Raw genomic sequence first — 20,117 nt, 5'->3', positions numbered from 1 at the left:
TGGTGACTCCTATGATCCCAGCTTTGTGGCACTCTTGCCCTTGTATGATCTCTTCTTAAGTGTAGGCAGAACTTGTAATATGCCTTTATCCAATGTAGTATTGTTCAACATGAGAAAATGCATATGGTTATGTGAATGTAATCCCAAGATTACAGGACATCAGACTATGGCGCTACTCTTGTTGGGGTCTCTCCTTTGCTGGCACTGAAAAATCAAATAGCCATGCATTGAAAACTCAAACAGCCATCAAATCAAAAACTACATAGCAAGAAACTGCAAATGGCCTGCAAGGAGTTGAAGGTGTCCTGTAGTTGAGACTGCAAGGACATTCAGTCTCTGAGGAGAGCAAGAACACAAAACCCTCAGGCCTAAATCTCTGAACAACTAAATTCTGCCAACAATCTGTGTGAGTCTGGAAGCAAAACCTTCCTTAGTCAAGCTTTGAATAAGACCAAGGCACAGCCAATACCTGGACTGCAGCCTAATATCTAGATTGTAGCTTTGTGAGACTGAATAGAAGACTCAGCTTAAGATATGCCTCAACAGAAACTAAGATAGTACATATGTGTTATGTTAAGTCAAAATTATGGTAATTTTTTACACAGCAACAGAAAACTAACTAGTTTCTAAGGTCAACATCTACGCAACAACAGTATGATGCTGCTATAAAGCCTAGCAGTTGGTAAAGAGAAAACAACTAGTAACTGGGAGATGGAAGCAATATATATATATATATATATATATGAATGTGAGAATGACACATTATGGTCAGTAAGAAAATAAACACATACACACAAAAACCATTTAATTATACCACCAAAACCAATTAAAACATTGTCCTGGGAGGAAAGATTCCATTAATACTAGAAAAAAGTAGATGATAATATAAAAAGCATAGGACCTTTTGGGACCAGAAGTAGCATAATGACTATGTCGCTGGACTCCCATGTGGTCGACTGTGGTTCAAGTACCAGACCCGGTGACTTAAAGTCATACTGAGCGCGTGTGTGTGCGTGCCCAAGATCCTGAGAGGAGAATGGAGGAGAAGAAATTGCAGCATGGTCATCTCCCCGGGGGGTGATTTCTCGCTTTCTGTCTCTTTGTTTCTCTCTGTCTTCCTGGCGAGTACATGCGCCCTATAGCAAAAACCTCTCCAAAACAAAACAAAACAACAAACAAACAAAAAAAGCATAGGACTTTTCTTCATACAGGAATATACTATACATATTAAAAATGTACATAATAGACATATACATACAGAACACAAAAATTTCAGTAAATAAACACAGCACCTACCTGGATGAGAATGTTAACTATTGTACATATATGAATTCTCCTTGATTTTTTTTTTGAGAGGTTTTTGCTATAGGGTACGTGCGCTCGCCAGACAGACAGAGAGAGACAGAGAAACAGAAAGCGAGAAATCACCCCCCAGGGGGGATGGCCACGCCACATTCCCTTCTCCATTCTCCTCTCGGGATGTTGGGCACGCACACACACAAACCCGGCATAAGTTTAAGTCACCAGGTCCGGGACTCGAACTGCAGTTAATTATGTGGGAGTCCAGTGACATAGCCATTACGCTAACTGCTGGTCCCTCTCCTTGATTTGTTTATAAATTAAATAAACATTATGGGGACTAGCAAATGGCGTGATGATTACATCGCCAACTCCCATACAGTCAACCACAGTTCAGATCTCAGACCCAGAGGCTTGAAATTTATGCTGGGCAAATACGCATGCATGCCTGAAATCCTAAGAGGAGAATGGAGGAGAGGGGATAGCGAAGTGGATATCCCTCTTGCGGGGATGATTGCTTGCTTTCTGTCTCTGTGACTTTCTGGCGAGCGCACACACCCTATAGCAAAAATCTCTAAATAAATAAATAAATATGCATTATGAAATAACCAAAACTTTAATGTGCATAGAGTTCAACAAGGTATCTCTAGTCTAAAAGAATTTCTAAAAATATAAGATAATGAATAAGTTGTAGCTCTATATAATCTAATAGACATTTATCTTTATCAGGAACTTATTATGTGCAAAATTAGAGGATGTGTAACATATAGAGAAGGTGTCTCACAATAACTCTCTGAAAAAGGTACAGTTATTCTCTCCATTTCATATATAAAGAAATAAAGGCACAAAGGGATTAAGAATTTTGCTCAACATCACTCTTGTGATGCGGTTCCACAGTCCTTGCTTATAACCATTTAGTGGTGATGCCATACACCATAATACACACTGAAGAATGTAATACATAAGGCTACAAAAATAAAATGAACAAAAAACTGTACAATTTTAATTAAAAATAATTAAAGAATGTCTAATTAAATTGAGATATAAACCATGTTTATAGATTGGAAAACTCAGTATCAAAAAGTGTGCATGCATGCCCAAGATCCCAAGAGGAGAATGGAGGAGAAGGGATTGTGGTGTGGCCATCCCCCCTTGGGGGGGAGAGGAGATTTCTTGCTTTCTATCTCTCTGTCTCTGTCTTTCTGGTGTGCGCACATGCCCTATAGCAGAAACCTCTACAGAAAAAAATAAATAAATAAAAATAAAAAACTTAATGCTACATAGAAGAGGTGAGACCTGACAGAATAAGTAAACAATCCATGCTCCCATTAATATAAAGCTGAAAATGTCACAAAATGAAAGTATACTGTATACATGACTAGGTAGTAAAAATAAAAAGTAAACCAAAGATATAAATATTGCAAAAGTCAGAATGATGTGTTATCACTAGGCAAAAGTGAAGAAGTCATGACCAAACAAATGCAAATAGTATAAGAAAACTATCTGTTTACCTGATTGGGATTCCATGATAACTCACTTTACAACAAATTGTTAAGGTGCATATTTCACGCAACTTAAGTGTTATGCTAGGGGTGGCCAATGGGAAAAAGTATATCATTATATCCACAAAAAGTATAAATGTATATGCAACAATTTCAGAAAACTAATAAAAAATGCATACCTTAATGATTAGATATATTTTTGCAAGCATTGATATAAATCTAAATGCTATTTGCTACCCAATTATGTAATAAACAGATCATAATCACTCTTTAATTATGCCAGTATATTATATAAGCTAGTAGCTAGACTAAACATAGAAAGAAATGCTTCTACTTTCACTTGATGGTGCTGTGCACATAAGATATGTTTTAGAAAATCATACAATGTGGAATACCAGATGGGTTGCTACTGCAGAGGAAACACTTACAGGGCTGAATAGCATGAATTTCCTCATCACAGATGATCTCATTTTAGCTATTACTGAGCACCCAGACTGCCATAGTTAAAAAAACAACACTGGACTCAATAAATAGAGACCATCCAATTATCCACTGGCAGGCTGATTACACTAAATATCTTCTTCTTTCAAATATTAAATTGACATTCCATACTTCTCTATGAAATACTATCCTACTAATTGTGGAATTACTAATGTCTTACTGAGGATATGGCATCCATAAGACACTGCTTCTGACCAAAAAAAATACTTTAACAACAAAAGAAGCAAAGCACTGAACAAACACCCACAGGATTCACTGATCTTAAGATGTATCCTGGGACTAGCAGATGGCATAATGGTTACGTCACTGGACTTCCATGTAGTCAACTACAGTTCGAGTCCCAAGTCCTGAGAGGATAATGGAGGAGAAGTGATTGTGGCATTGTCATCCCCCCTTGTGGGAGTCATTTCTCACATTCTGTCTCTCTGTCTCTGTCTCTCCGGCAAGTGCACATACCCTATAGCAAAAATCTCTTAAAAAAAAAAAGTATCCTCTTTCCCAAAAGCAGTTAATCTTACATATTGGTGGAATGGCACATTGAAACTCAGGAGGACATCACACAGGACAGAACACCTTGCAATACTGATGTACTGTACAACAAGATGCTCTGAACCAGCAACCAACATATTGTATTATTTTCACTTGTAACTGTAAAGTACGTACAGGTCTGTGAACTAAGGGGAAGAAATAGAAATGCTGATTTTCTGTGGTTTTCTGAGCCACCCCAAGTGGGGATAGGGCCATAGATAGTCTTGAGATCTGATTCCAAAATAAGATATTTCTACCACTAATAAAAATATAAACTTTCAGGCCAGCGGGTGGTGGGCAGTTAAGGCAATGGACTCCCTCATGACTGACCACAGTTCAATTCCTGGACCTGGCAGCCTGAATATCACTCAGGCATGTGTGTATGCATGCTCCAAATTCTGAGGGGAAAGGGAAGAGAAGGTATAGTGGTGTTACCATTTCCCTTGGAAGATGATTTCTTATTTTCTTCTCTTTCTGTCTTTGTTTGGTAAGCACACATACCCTTCGGCAAACGTCTTTAAATAAAAATAAGTGAATTTTCCCGTAATCTCTGGGAGAGGCTTTTGTTTGTTTGTTTGTTTGTTTGTTTTTGCTACAGGGCACATGCACTCACCAGAAAGAGAGAGACAGAGAGACAGAAAGCAGAAAATCATCCCCCCAGGGGGGATGGCCATGCTCCATTCTCTTAAGGTTTCTCATACTTCCTGTACCAACAAGCAAAATATGTAACTGTGTTGACTAGAGGGACTGACCATAATTACCAATGACAAGACTGCCATTATACAATGGAAGCAGAGGGAAATAAATCTGGTGTTTAGGGAATCCTCTGTAGCACCTCCTAGAGCTGTTATGTCCAGCAATAACAATGGAACCTGATATAGACAAGCCCATCGAGGGCTCAAGAGTCACAAAAATGAAGCTTTAAATATAGATCTATGTTGAGGCTGTTTGAACTTCAGGTAAAATCAGAATGGGTAGCAGGGGAAAAGGTATCAATACCAGCTACAGTCCATACCCACTCATAGGGAGAAGGATAGTACTAGCTAACCACATTTTCTTGTGTTAAGTAAACATCTGTATGTTAGCCAATTTCCTTTTTCTTCCATCTCTCTCTCTCTCCCCTGTTTTATACAGGGTACAGGATTTCACAATTTAGTCTACAGACTAAAAGACAGGAAAATGTAACTGAATTATCAAAGAATGAAAATCACTGAACACTGCTGGCTAAGTAGATCTCTTTGTCAGGAAAGAGGGTAAGGGTATTTTTGTTTGTGAGAAGAAAATTATACTGTATTAGATGAAAGAATGTCATTGCTATTGTTTGGAACTTTAATGCTCTGAGGTTTAAATAACTCGGCATATGTAAACTATGTAGTCCTGGCAACAATAAATACTATTATCGGTATATCATTAGATATTAGGTATTAGATAGTGTTAATTCTCATTTAAAATTTTTGTGGTAACAATCTTGAAGTAAATTATTGCTAGATACACTAAAAAGAAAAAGAAAAATGATGCCTCATTAACTCTCAGAAAAAAAAAAAAAACTAAGAGGAAAGGAAATACAGTCAGATGTATCTTTGAATTGGCAGTGAATAACAAACTTTCTTCAACACATCACCCCTTCTCTCAGCTGCATTTGGCCCCCGTTCATTACTTCCATAAGGCAAACCTCCAATGTTCTGAAGGAAAAGACAGTTACTTATCTGAGTGGGATAGGAGTTCAGGGAATCTGAATGTAGACCTGAGTCTAATAATTTGAACTAATCTTATTACTGAAAGTCTTAGACTTTCAGCTAATCCTCTACTTCTATCTCCATTCTCAGTGGTGTCACTAATTCCTAATACTTCTAGAATATTGTGATACACAGAAAAGTCATTTCTGAGTTTTTTCCCACTGCCAATTACAGTTCATCCACTGGTTTTTGTTTGTTTGTTTTCATTTGAGAGGTTTCTGCCTTGGGGCATGTGGCATGCTCACTGGAGAGAGACAGAGAGACACAGATAGTGAGATGGAAAATATGAAATCATCTCCCAGGGGACAGGGCTACACTGCCACCCTTTCTCTTCCATTCTCCTCCTGGGATCTTGGGCACACACAAACCGACACCCAGTGTGATTTTAAAGCCACCAGTCTGGGACTCGAACTGTGGTTGACCATGTGGGAGTCCAGCGACGCAACAGCTGTGCCATCTGCTGGCTCCCATCCACCAGTTTTGTAGCTTAAAAGTTTATACTACTGAAGCCTCCATTCCATTCTCATTTTGATAACTTCCTCTGATATATTCTTTCTTACTCAGAAACATGCTCCATCAAAATAAAGCAGTAAATCAAGATATAAGAAAACCATATCCCAAGTAGTAAAGGATCTAACTCAGAAGAGAGAAAAACAAAATCCCCAGGATGATAGTAAAGAAAAATCCCAGGGAGGCTGAGAGACAGAGTAAAGATAAAAATAAAAAACCTCCAGTTCAAAATAGAACAGAATGATGTGATAGAGAGAGAGAGAGAGAAAACAGATTACCTGATGTCTTTTAATTTATTGAAAGTTTGTTTTCACAAGTATGAATAGGACATGGTCCCTGCCCTCAAGAATGTGAAAACCTTGTGGTTATAAAATATAGCTAGACAGAGGAAATCTAAATCCCTGAGACAAAAGATAAAATTCAGAAGTTGAAATAAGCATGCTATTAAAAAATCTAGAGGTGAACATCAAAAGATATTTCAAGTCATTGAAAGCAGTAGGTGTGATGAGCAGATTTGGGAATATGGAAGGATGAATAGACTTCATTCTTAAAAGCATCCTTGAAATATTTAACTTTTTAAACTAAGTACATTACTTTAATAAAAATATATTAAATACAGTGTTTAGCATATATAATATAGATCATCAACTAGTATCTTTTCTAGTTGCCTTGCCAAAAAGATTAATACTATATTGGAAGTAGAAAGTAAATTTAAGCCACACACAATCCGGACCTTTACTCAGGCCTTTTTTCTTTTTTTTTCCTAAACAGATAAAACAAAAACAAATATGTTTATTTTCTAAGCTCTAAATTATCTTTCAGAAAAAGTTCTTTGTACCTTAGTACATTTTACTCCAATGTAATGTAATTGAATCTGCTGGATTTAATTTTTGTTATAAAGAAAAATATTTTGGGTAAAAAAATGATTTTAAAAAGAAGAAAGAAAGAAATGCCAATTTGACATTCCAAATGGTAATCCAGTTTAAAGATCATTTCTCTCTTTTTTATGAGAGAAACAGACAGAGATCCTTGACAAGTGACAAAGTCTCGCTAAGTAAGCTACAATCACCTTATCACCCAATCAGCCTGTTCATGGATGTGTCCAGATAAACTTGGAGCCAAACTGAGGCTTTTCCTCTAAGCTTCTATGTTGTGCAGCAGCTCTTCACCTGCATCAACATGGCTAGGTCCAGAAAACTGGCATTCGTGAGTTACAAAACATGTTCTCAGGAGCAAATCAAAGCATACTTAGTCAGAACGTCAGAGCAAAGAATTAAAACCACAGCCAATCCAGATTCCTGGGATCTGTGGGGTTTTTTTTTGTTTCGTTTTGTTTTTGTTTTTGTTTTAATTTGACAGGGGGCATGTGTGCTCACCTAGGATAAACAGAGAACAAAAGTGGGATCACAACACAGTCTCTTCCCCCCAGTTCTCCCTGTAATATTTTGGGCACACATGCACACATTCCAGGTGTGTTTTTCAAGCTGCTGGATCCAAAACTCAAACCACATAGTCAGCCATATGGGTTCCTTAACCACCATACCACCAGCTGGCCTGATTTGCAGGATTTTTGTGCTAAACGTTGAAACTCACAGAGTAACTTTAATTGGGTGCTCTTAACAGATAATCTATTGCTATATAATATTAAGAATGTAATATTCTTATTCATTATGCTGACCCAGTAAACTTTTATGATAGACTAATGTTATATGCATACATATTACAAAATATGAATACACTAATTAAGGGCTTCTAATGTACTAGAAATAAAAAGCTCTTAACAAGTTTCATTCTATAGACTCAAGTAATTTACAGACATCTAATCCATCATTATAACACTGTACACAGCTATATAACATGTCAATGCTACTCAGAAGACATCAATATATCTTTGAATATGCACAATAAGCATTACAAACACAACCTGGCTATAATCAAAAGAACAGTGTGAGGATAGGCTGCTTTTGTGATCAGTGTGGTCAGGATACAAGGCAGCACACCAGCTCCCATGCTGTCAGCTCTCTGTGAGGTTTCCCTGTCAGTGCTGACGTAGGAGAGCCCACTATGTCCTACGTGTGCCAGGGTGTTAAGAATTCTGCACTTGAGGGACCAAGAGGTGGTGTAACGGCTACATTGCTGGCCTTTCATGTAGTCGACTGCAATTTGAGTCCTGGTCCTTGGGGCTTAAAACAATTCATGCCAGATACGGGTGTATGCATGCCCAAAATCTGGAGAAGAGAATGGAGGAGAAGGCATGGCCATCCCCACTAGGGGCTAATTTCTCACTTTCTGTGTCTCCATCTCTCCAGCAAGCACAAGTGCCCTACAGCAAAAATCTCTCAAAAAAAAAAAAAAAATTCACACTTCATTCTCACGTGGGGAACACAGACATTGTTTTACTTCAGATACAAAGGGAGTCTCCCAATCTAGTATGGGCATTCTACATCACTCCAGAGAGCTAGATTTTGAAATAGCACATGTTATGCAATTTAATTATCCTTTCCCTGATCCAATATTCTCTCTCTGACTCCTATATCTATCAACCCTCCCTGTCTCTCTCCAGTCTCTCTCCTACCTGCTCTACCCAACCCTCCCCTCCTTCTCTCTCTCTTTCTTCCATCCCAACACTCTTCTTCCTCCCCTCCACATACATATCCACCCACACTCTCCACCCCAGTTCATTCTGGAAATAAAAATTAGTGTGTCCTCATGTGAAATGTTTATTAGGGCTATTTATAGGATTTAAATAATCTGTCAAATGAGGGATGGATCCTTTCACTTGTTTTGGAATTTATTTTGAATACTGTGGTTTCTCTAGGAGTTTACTCATTACCCAAATCTAATCTTATCAGAAGAATAATTCTCTGCTCTTAATTACTATCAACTGTAAACTATGTATGTATGTTGCTTTTAAAATATCTTATCACTGATCTGAGCAGGCAGGCATTTGTCTGGAGCAATTGGAATGATTCTGTGCAGTTTAGAGTTAGCTGTCTATCATCTCCACTTGAAGGAATTCCAAATGTATTCCTGTCTTATCTCATGCCTGTACTCACAAGCCTATTCTCTGCATCCTGCCACTTTCTCCTAGCATTAATTCAGGATATTCAGGAAAGAATATATTTTGTTTCTACTAATAATTTAAATTCCATGAGTTACACTCTACAACTCTAATCAAATACAATTTGTGCATTTATATATGTGAACGCAATATAAGAACACATAAGTGATGTCTTAGCAGCACATGCCACGCCAAACTTAAACTTAGTTTTAAAACAAACGAGAATGTTCTACTTTTTCTCTTAAAGTCATCTTAAAGGTTAGATTTTTACAAAGAAGGTAATTATGCATAAAATTCTTCATTATACTGTTGATAAAGTTTACTGTTGGTGTATTAATGTAAAATAATATCAAACAGCGAGCAGTTAATTTAAATGTATTCTGTAAAGAGTCCTAAGTTTTGTTTTTGTTTTTTTTGTTTGTTTTTTTTGTTTTTGTTTTTTTTTTTTGCTATAGGGCATGTGCGCTCACCAGACAGAGAGATAGAAAGAGAGAAATCACCCCCCCCCGGGGGGATGGCCACACGGCAATCCCTTCTCCTCCATTCTCCTCTTGGGATCTTTGGCATGTGTGCTCACGCGCCCGGCATGAGTTTTAAGCCACCAGGTCCAGGACGCAAACCGCGGTGGACTACATGGGAGTCCAGCAACATAGCCATTATGCTAACTGCTGGTCCCCTAAGTTTTGTTTTGAAGAAGGTAGACAAACATAAAGTAACAAACAGCAAGCAATTAATTTTTTTTTTCGCTATAGGGTGTATGCGCTCGCCAGACAGACAGAGAGAGACATAGAGAAAGCGAAAAATCACCCCCCAGGGGGGATGGTCACGCCGCAATCCCCTCTCCTCCATTCTTCTCTCGGGATCTTGGGCACACACGCACACGCGCCCGGCGTGAGATTTACGCCACCGGGTCCGGGACACAAACCACGGTCTACTACGTGGGAATCCAGCAACATAGCCATTACGCTAACTGCTGGTTCCCCCAAACAATTCATTTTAAAGGCTACTCTACAAATATAGATTCCCAAGTTTTGTTTAGAAGACAATTAACAATAAATAGGACACATTAGCGTTTCAAATGATGCAAAGAGCAATACGTTTTAAGGAGAACTACATTAACATTTCTTTAAGCATAATAAACTTGAATGTATATTTAATTAAGAATTACTACATAACATTTAAGTTGTTAAATAAGGCAACTCTAAGGTCTATAATTAAACCTAATTTGTATTTTGATGTAAAGAAAACTATTAACATTGAATGATGATAAAATTCTTTCCTTATGGATATGTATTTTTATATGTTGAAATAAAATATCCTAGGAAGAATATAGCATTTTTCTAAAACCTAAAGATGGATAAGAAAATCTTAAGCTACTAAGCCTTGGGCAGGATCAAAATTTCCCAGATCACTGTTTTAATCAATCAACAGATTTAGTAAATAAATATTAACCAAACAACTAAAAATTTCTTGACAGTGTGGCAGACACAATGTAAAAGAAAATAATATTCCTTAGGGGAGATGAAGTTTTGCTCAGTGAGAAGAAGCAAGTTAAATATTAATTATGTGGGTATGATCACAAATGTAAGATACATGCGGGGAAAAGACAAGATTAGAATGGGCTATAGAGCAAACTCTGTCTTGAAGGATGGGCTGAATTTGTATAAGTGAACAAAAGTGAAGCAGTAGTCCAAATATAAAACTCAACTAAAAAGGCAATATAAAAGTAAAAAGAAGCCTCCCCTCTTTAGAGCATAAGTTCAAGCTGAGGAAGAGCAAGAAATAATGCACACAGATAAAGCAGAGAAATGTTACAGAGAGACATGCAAAGGTGTCTAGTTATCTACAATAGGGAAAGGGGGTGGCTTTATAAAGATGTGTTTTTCCAGGTCAGCAGGTGTGTGGTGGTTAAGGCACTAGACTCCCACATGGTTGACCGTGGCTCAAGTCTGGGACCAGGCAGCTTGAGGGTCATGCTGGGCACGTGTGCTTGCATGTCCAAAATCCCTGAAGGAGAATAAAAGATTGTGGTGTTGTCATCTCCAGAGGGGGGGTGATGTCTCACTTTCCCTCTCACTGTCTCTCTCTCTCTCTCTCCAGTGAGCATATAAGCCCTAAGGCAAAAATCTTAAAAAAAAAAAAAAACTGTGTTTCCTGCATTAATTACTTCACATATTCTTTGATTATGTTACTATCCAATTCTTCACCAGTTAACTGGGTTAACTACTGAAGAATTATTTACACATCTTATTTACTCATCATTATTTTTACCAGACCTAGTAGCATACAGCATAGCTCATAAGTGTCCAATAAATATTTGCTGAGTAAACAGGGAAGAATAAATTTAAAAATTATAAATCATACTCTTCAGTCATTTATGAATAGAACTACGTATATATGTTACAACACTAAGTAACCCAGATAAACTAAACACACCTCCTGAGTAGAGGGGAAGATACGGTATCTAACTCATGAAGGCATGAAATGGACAAACAACCTTCCAGCACAAGTGGGGACAGGGAAAGTGGGAGGCCAATGAGAACATCCATAGCCTCATCTTTCATATTAGAGTCAATCAGCACTATCTAAAAGTGAAATATGATGATAAAATCTCTTGAAATGATTTATAGTCATTTTTCTTAACATTAGAGGAATCTCTAATAACCTCTGGAGCAAAAATATAGTTATTTCAATTTCAGCAATATCTTCAGTCTCACTAGAGTTTCTTTTCCTTTTCCAAAACATTAGCACAATTTTAAAATGGCAACTACATTATGATTCCAGATTTATAAAATAATCCATTTCTATATATCTATCTTCCTATGTGTGTATGCATAGAAAGATATCTAGGATGATGACCAGCCCATTGGCACACTCAGGAGCAATTGAACTGCAGAGCTGGAAGCTACATGGCTGACTGCAGGTTCAGTCTCCAAGTCAGCCTGAAACACACTGGGGATAAATTCATGCAAGATGTTGACAAGCCAGAAGGTGGGGAAAAAGACTGCAATGTGATGAGACCCTGTCAAGGTTGCCTCTCTCTCTCTCTTTCATGAGTGCACAATGGTCTCTATCATTAACAAAAAATTTGTTTAATTTAAGGTATCAAGAATAACTTACCTCAACGTTAATTTTCATTTTAAGTTTGAAAAAAAATCACTTTACTTATTATATTTAATCCCTTCATTGTTTAATTTCTTTATAATAAAGATAAATTATTGTTTGAAAGACAAAAATAAACTTAAGATGACTTTCAGGATTAAGCAACTGAAGAGATGGCTGGGTCACAAAATAATTTGGAAGTGAAATATTGGTTTCATTTGTTTTAGTGGGAGAAGGCCTGGGAGATCCAAAAGGTCAATTTTAGACATGTTAAAATTGTGATTCCACAAAAATATATAAATTGAGAAGTCAGAAGGTAGACATATATGTGAATTTGGTAGCTCAGAAGAGACGTTTGTGCTAGAGATATAAATTAGGGCACTCATTGGCATACAAATCCTTTTTTTTTTTTTATTTAACTTTATTTATTTTATTTTAATTTGACCAGAGAGGAACAGAGTGAGAGAGAGAGATGGGGGAAAGTGAGAAAACAAGCCACCAGGACTGACACTTGAACTGTGGTCAGCCATGTGGGAGTCCAGCACCTCTAACCACCACACCACCTGCTGGCCCCCATACAGATCCAATTTAAAGCCATAGTCGTAAGTGGTGAGAACTGAGGCAGAGTATGCAGGAAAATGGTGGGCGTAGGCCCAGGACCAAGTCCTGAGTATTCTGACATTCAGATGTTGCTTAGAAAATGAAAAGAAGGAAAATTTGCACCTACAGCAGTGTGTGGTATCAGAGAAGCAAAGAGAAGAGAACTTTAAACATAAGAAAAAAAAATGGAATTAAGAGAGAAGAATGCACTAGGTCATTAACATGGAAGTTACAAGTGACAATGTGATGAGTGGGATACCTGGTTCCAAGTCACAAAGCCAAAGTTAAGTGGAAGTGAGCTGAGAAGTAAACAGAGGTGAGTCAGTGAGGACAGTTTGTTTTGCCATGGTGAGAAGCAGAGAAATAAGACTGAGGCTGCAGAAAGATGTGCTACTGAGGACAGTTTTTGCAAGTGCATGCTTTGTTTCATGATGAGACAGGTAAAGGCAAACCTTTATACTGATAGGAATGATCTAGCGTGTAAGGATAGGTTGAGAGGAAAAAAATAAGGGAGGGAACAGGAGGCCTAATCAAAGGAAAAATCTTCAATTTAACCACTTATACTATATATAAGATTTGAAAGATCTTGGCAAATCAAAAGCCAGACCTTTAAACAGAACGTGATGATGTCGATAAATAAAAAGACACATTTCTCAATGCCTCATGTCAGCCTCACCTAAGTGTTGTGGCAAGTAGTTTTTATCAAACATACTTTGATGCTTTTTCTAGAGTTTAGAGGCAGAGGGAAATACAAAGTAACTGGAACAAATAATTCTAAATGTAGAAGACAGACACATTAATGAAAAGAGCTCCTGAGAATGGTATAGTGAAGGTAAAATTAGAAACAAACAAAAACACTGAGGGTGATAAAGATACTGGTAAAAATCCAAAACATGCTATACCACAAGGTTTCTATATAATACAAAACTATGATCTGAACGGTCACAATGATACCTTGCTGACCAATAAACTCAAATTATTGTAGAAATAAAAATTAATTACCTAACTTCAAATGTATGAATTAACTTCAAAAAACAATAAAAAATAAATGTATTGCCCAAGAAAAGTTTGTTCAAATGCACATAAAAATACAAACTTTTCCTCAGAAAAGGATTTTTGTCATTTTCTCTGTCTGATTGCTGGTAATATAAGTATAACATACTATTTGGCATTATGTGGAAGACTACTGAGATAGAAAAAAAAAAGACAAAAGTAATAGTAATTTCATAGAAAAACAAAACCATTATAGTTCAAGTAGATAAAACCATGTGAAGTACTACTACCAGTACTATCACTACTCTGTTTTTTTAAGATCTTTGTTTTTTCTTTAATAATATATTTTCTTTTCTTTTATACATTCAATCACTATACATCACTTAACTTGTAAAGTTAATTTTCCAACATGAATACATTTCACCCCAGTCCAGTTAGGGATACTATACACATTCTCATCAACTGATAATGATCTATTTCTGTGTCCTATAAATGTCTTGTTCTCTATAGTGCTTGGTACATGCTAGGAACTGGTGTAAGCTTTTAATTTTCACATATAATTCTCCTAGTAATCCTATGAGAAAATAATATAATTATCCTCCAGAGTCTAGAGTCCATATTGCCAACTATCGCATTGCACTACTCTGTTATAGCCAAATGGGATGGTAAATTTCCTAGAAGTAGGATAGAATGGTTCTGTTTAGATATTATTAGAAAGCACACACTATGAAGAATTTCACTTCTTGGATTGCTTTTTATACAACTTAATAAAACCCTATTGTTAAATCTTTTTCCAAAAGAATAGCAGAGAAACTTATTCTATAAAAGAAAGAAAATATACAGGGGTGGGAGGGATGAAGAGAAGAAATTCATTCAGTATATAAACAGCAAGAAGCAAAAATCTGTGCTCTATAACTACAAAGCTCAGAAGCACACTTTGCTATGCAAAAAGAGATTCTTCTGAATGGATTTCTCCTAGTACCCTCCATCACTGCTTGCTATATGATATCTGATGCTATAAACTGCAAGTTAAAATTTAATGTGAAAACACATTTGGAGATAAAGGGCACACCATCCAAAGAACTATAATAGCTACAGCATTTTTATACCTTCTTTGAACTAGAAAGTCCAAAGATGAGTCTCAGCCTTTAATGAATAGTTTTAAAAAAATGTTAAAGTATAGAACTATAAAATATACTACCATCAGAGAATTCTAATTTTAGAAAAGTAATTGCTTTATTTCGTAGGTAGTGCATTATCATTGACCTCTTTCATGCCTGAAAAGTTACTTTGCAAGCAGACAGGGAAAAAGAATCACAAACCTATGAAAATACAAAATTTATTTAATTTAACTGTTTTTAAAAGTAGTAATTTGAAGGTGGGGAATAAAGTTATAGATCTATAGATAACCAAAAGAGTGAGAATTTCATGAGTCTTTGTAGCCCTACAAATTCCTCCCCCCCACCCCGCCCCATTTAAACATGCTAAATAAAATGTCAAGGAATGTGAAAAATTTATCCTTGGAAAAAGTAAAGTTAAAGAGTAATGAATGACAAACACCAAGGTGCAAATTTCAGGCATCAAGATAAATGACCCATTTCTAGACCTTCCAAAGCTATATAATAGCAAGAATCTAATCAACTATCTACATAAGAAAGTCCCAAGTGATAGTACTGACTAAACAAAATTATATAGTCCCCCAAATCTTCTAATAAATGAAGCAAAAGTAGAAGATGTAACACAAAACCTCAACTCACATAAAGATTATAATAGAAAAATCTAATTGCTGTAATTTACTTTGTCTGTGTTATAGAAAAATGAATTACCTTTAAACATGCCTTTTAAAATTAGCTTATTTTAAATAATTTTTAAAAGTATTTAAAACAAGTGCTTAATTTATAGATATAAAACGTAATATCTAAAATAATTTAGCACCTTACCTGAGACCAAAGATATGTGATTGTTCATAATTGAATAAAGAACGAATCTTGGCTTCAGAATTCAAAATTATAAGTCTATCAATAATATCCTGAAAAAGACAGATAGACATGCCCTTCATTAAAAGCATTAAAAGAAAGTTAAATCAACAAATAGTTATTTTTATTTGTAGTTCTCAAATTTGGCTTTACATTAGAATCACTTTGGAATTAGGATTTGTAAAATTTCCTGAAGTGAATCTAATGCTCAACCCAAATGGAGACTAATAATTTATACCCCACTCCAAAACTAGCAAGCAGCTTATACAGTCAGTGAAATACCAATAAACTTGCCAAAAAATGTAAACTTCTTCAAAAAACAATTACAAAATCTATAAATCTGAAGCATAATAGTGAGTGGATCTGAATATTTCTACCTAGTAACCACTTGAGATTTGTTAGAGATCTCTCTGATTCAGGTAATTTGGTGGTTTCCAATCCCAGTTGGACATGGAAATTATCTAGAACTTTAAAACATATAAATGGGTGCCCAGATTTTACTCAAGACCAATTATGTCACTATGCCTCGCGGTGGTTTCTGTCATTAATACTTCTCTAAAAGTTCCCCAGAATGGTCTAAAGTGTAGCCAGCTTTAAACCACTGGATTCAAATAAAGAAAATCTGATGAGTAGATGTCCTCTGCTCCCCCAAGTACTGGCAATTTTAGCCTACACTAAGTTTTGAGCACTCTTGAATAGATCTTTTTATAATATCCTGCTTTCCGCCTGTATCTTTTGTTTGGGCCTCAACATTTATTCATAGACAGATACTAGTCTCTCTCATTGCTCATTCTCCTGACCAAGAATCTTGCTACCCTCTAGTGAGTTTAAATTCAAGATATTGCTGTGGTCAACATGGCAATAAAATGAAACTTTTTCTCTAGAAAGTAGAATCACAAATTTATTGAAGTCTTTGTGGATGATGATACAAAGACCGTACCAGCAGATAAACTGGAGGCAAGGAAATGAGTTTGTAGGGGGGAGAAAATAGTGGATAACTCAGAATCACATATGAAAAACACTAATCAAACACAGTAAAAACCGTATTTTGTGTAAACTTACATGGTAAAAATTTATGCCCAGTACTTATGAATGAGTTTTCTCATCAATATCTTATATGGATCTGTGTAAATAATACTACCACAAGAGTTTAAATCAGCAAATATTAATAAATTGTCTAACAATGAAAAGACTTATTTAAATAACCCGTCATTATTGTCTGCTGCTGCGTTGAGGACTCCTTGTTTCAAACACTACAACAGAACCTGAGCTAAACAACTTATATTCCTACTCCAAGCTATCCAGTGACATTCTCATTAATTACCCCAACAGTCTCGCCTTCCCTCTAATCTCTCTACCCCTGCCCTCATTTAGCCACAGTGACAAAGCTACAGAGCACTCCTTTACTTGCCACCTGGATGCTACTTAAAGTAGTTTTTGCAATAGATACAATGGTAAAACCTGATGGTTGTGTAGTTCTTCAAACAACAGGAATTTTTACTGCTCAATAATTACTGTAATGTTTAATAAATAGCCTATTATCATTACTATTTTCACCACAATCTTCAGAGAAAAATCTAGAATTGATTACGTATCACTAACTTTCTCCTACCTGAGAAGGGCTGCCAATTAGTTTTATGCAGAGTACTTTCTGAAAGGATTATTACAGATTTTTCCTCTTTAGCAGGGTGTTAGTATAGATGACATATTTCACAGCTCTTTGAATACAATGCTAAGCTCAGGTTATTTGACAGCAGATGACATCCAGTAACCCTAAAGTTCTAATTCTGAATCTAAGTACTAGATACTGTAAGAATAAAAATGACAGACAATGACTGTATTACCAACAAGCTAATGGAAGAATAGATTACAGCAATCTATCAATGATAATGCATTTTCACAGAACAAATGTTACGGTAAATAATTTCTTCTTCAAAGAGGATTACGTTGATGTATTACCACTTAGGGAAGAAAAGGAAACTCCTGGGAAGCCTGCCTTATGGAAAGCTTTAGTTTTTAAGCACCATAACAAGTGTCAATAAGGGAATCAGCTTCCTAAATCAAGCAGCAGCTTCCTAGCAACAAGCCAGTGTACATAGGGCCTTGGGACTTGCAAAAGGTAGTTAGAAACTCCATGTCTTTCTAAAAGATACTATCCAACTTGAGAATTACGTTCAATAATCTAATAAACCAAACTGATATTAGCCCTTGAAAAACAAAGAGGAATATCCATCCTACATAAAAAGTACATGTTTGAGCATCTATTCTGCTTACAATTGTCCCAATAGCCATGCTTGTGTTTTCTGACCCCCTTTACTTAAAAAAACTGGCAAATGAAGGATGAGAAATAGGTCAATCATAATGCCCCAATATTCCTACACCTGCATTTCTAGGAGTAGCTTGTGACTAGTTAACTTATGAATATAAACTAAGCCAGTCAAGGTCTTTCCTTAAAATTTTTCAAAGTAGAGAAGTAAAAGAAAAGGCCACTTTCCTGTTTGGGGATGTGATGGGTTAATAATGGTCACACTCTCCTTCAAAAATAAGACTACCCTAATCCCCAGAACCTGTGAATTTCACCCTACTAGGAAAATGGTTTTTGCAGAGTTAAGTAAGAACCTTGCAGGTAATATCATCCTGGATTATCCAGGCAGTCCTAAAAGTAAAACAGCTGTCTATATTAGAGATAGAGGGAGATTTAAGACAGAGAAGAGAACATGTGACGATAGAGGCAAAAATTGGAGTTATGCAGCAGTAAGGCACATAGGCAAAGAACGCTTCATCTCTGGAGCCTTGGGAGAGAGAATGGTTCACTAATACTTTGATTTCAGATTTGTGGCCTCCAGAACTGTGAAAGCATACATTTCTGTTGCATTAAGCCACTGCTAACTTATGCCAGTCCTAGGAAGATAGTACAAAAGGAAGAGGTGAAAATATCAACACAGAGTAATGGTCCCAATGGTCCCTCCTATGGAGAATGGAGGACTAGGAAGTGCTCTTTATATAGAATACCTTCTAGAAAAGAAAAGAAAATGCTGGTAATAATTATAGCAAATATTTATATAACACTTATTTACAAGATAGTAATCTAAATGTTTTACATTTCATTTAATTCAATTTATTTAATACCCAAAACAACCACAAAACAGAGTATGTTGGGCATGTGGGTACATGCTTAGGATCCTGATGGGATGCAGAACTGAAGAAAAAGGGATTGTGTGCACTGCTGGAGGGTTCTCTCTCTGTCCCTCTCACTTACATGCATGCACATGCCATCTGACATAAAAAAAGTTTTGGTTAAATAATCTGTATAAATTTAGTGTACACAACTTGATGAGTCTGGAGATAAATACATACCTGTGAAATCATAACCAAAATCTACATCATAAAGTTATCCAGCATCTTACAAGTTTCCTCCCAACATCCTAATTATTATTTTTGTATGTACAATGAGAACACTTAGCATAAGACTTATGCCCTTAGCAAATTTTGAAGTACAGTACTGTTAACTATTGACACTATGTTGTACAATAGGTCTTTTGGATTTATTCATCTTGTAAAACTAAAACTTTGTACTCTGATTAACACATTTTTCTTCTCTTTCACCATCAACCCCTGGCAACCACCATTCCATTCTCTGCTTCTCCGAATATGACTAGCTTAGATTTATCATATAAGTGGTATTAGGTAGTAGTTCTCCTTCTTTGTCTGGCTTGCTTTATTTAACATATTGACTCATAAAATAATAGGAGAGAGGAGCCAGTAGGTGGCATGGTGGTTAAGGTGCTAGACTCCCACATGACCAACTGCAGTTTGAGTCTCAGACCTTGCTGTGTGCAGTCTTTCTCTCTCTCTCTCTCACGTGCACACATACTCTATAGCAAATTTTTTTAAAATTAAGTAACTTTTTATAAAAAAAGAATAACAGAAGGGAAAATAGAGGCCCAGCTTATCCAAGATCATACAACTGGTATGTAGAACCAGGTTCTCAACAAAACCAAAATGAAAAGCACTAATAGAAAAAGGGGGTGATGTAGGAATCAAAGAGAAGCACTAATAGAAAAAGGGGGTGATGTAGGAATCAAAGAGAAAAAGACACAAGTGGACATGACAGCATTCCCTGTCCTATTTCTAGATGTCCCATTTTTCCTGAAAGTGGGTTAAGTCAATATACTTCCTCTTTTACCTAAACTAAGTCAAACTACATTTTTTTCCACCTAGCATACATCATCTCTCTACACCACTATTGTAAGAGCTGAAAGTTAATTGGTAAAAACTGAAAAGCAATAAGAAGCAGCATGTGTTATAG

The 20,117-nt window shown here is 36.3% G+C and overlaps 1 protein-coding gene across 1 annotated transcript in view; it reads right to left on the bottom strand.

The window, feature by feature from the left end:
- The window catches only part of TBC1D32 (TBC1 domain family member 32), a 226,089-nt gene that overhangs the window by 103,250 nt on the left and 102,722 nt on the right, over nucleotides 1-20,117 (bottom strand). The window contains exon 23 of the mRNA XM_027769471.1: nucleotides 15,773-15,861. Within this exon, the coding sequence (XP_027625272.1) occupies nucleotides 15,773-15,861 (89 nt within the window). The remainder of the gene's footprint in view (nucleotides 1-15,772; nucleotides 15,862-20,117) is intronic.

Source organism: Tupaia chinensis, unplaced genomic scaffold (assembly GCF_000334495.1).
Source record: "Tupaia chinensis unplaced genomic scaffold, TupChi_1.0 Scaffold149798_1, whole genome shotgun sequence".
NCBI lineage: Eukaryota > Metazoa > Chordata > Mammalia > Scandentia > Tupaiidae > Tupaia > Tupaia belangeri.
Note: the sequence above shows the minus strand (reverse complement) of the source record. Positions and strands in the feature narration are given on the sequence as shown.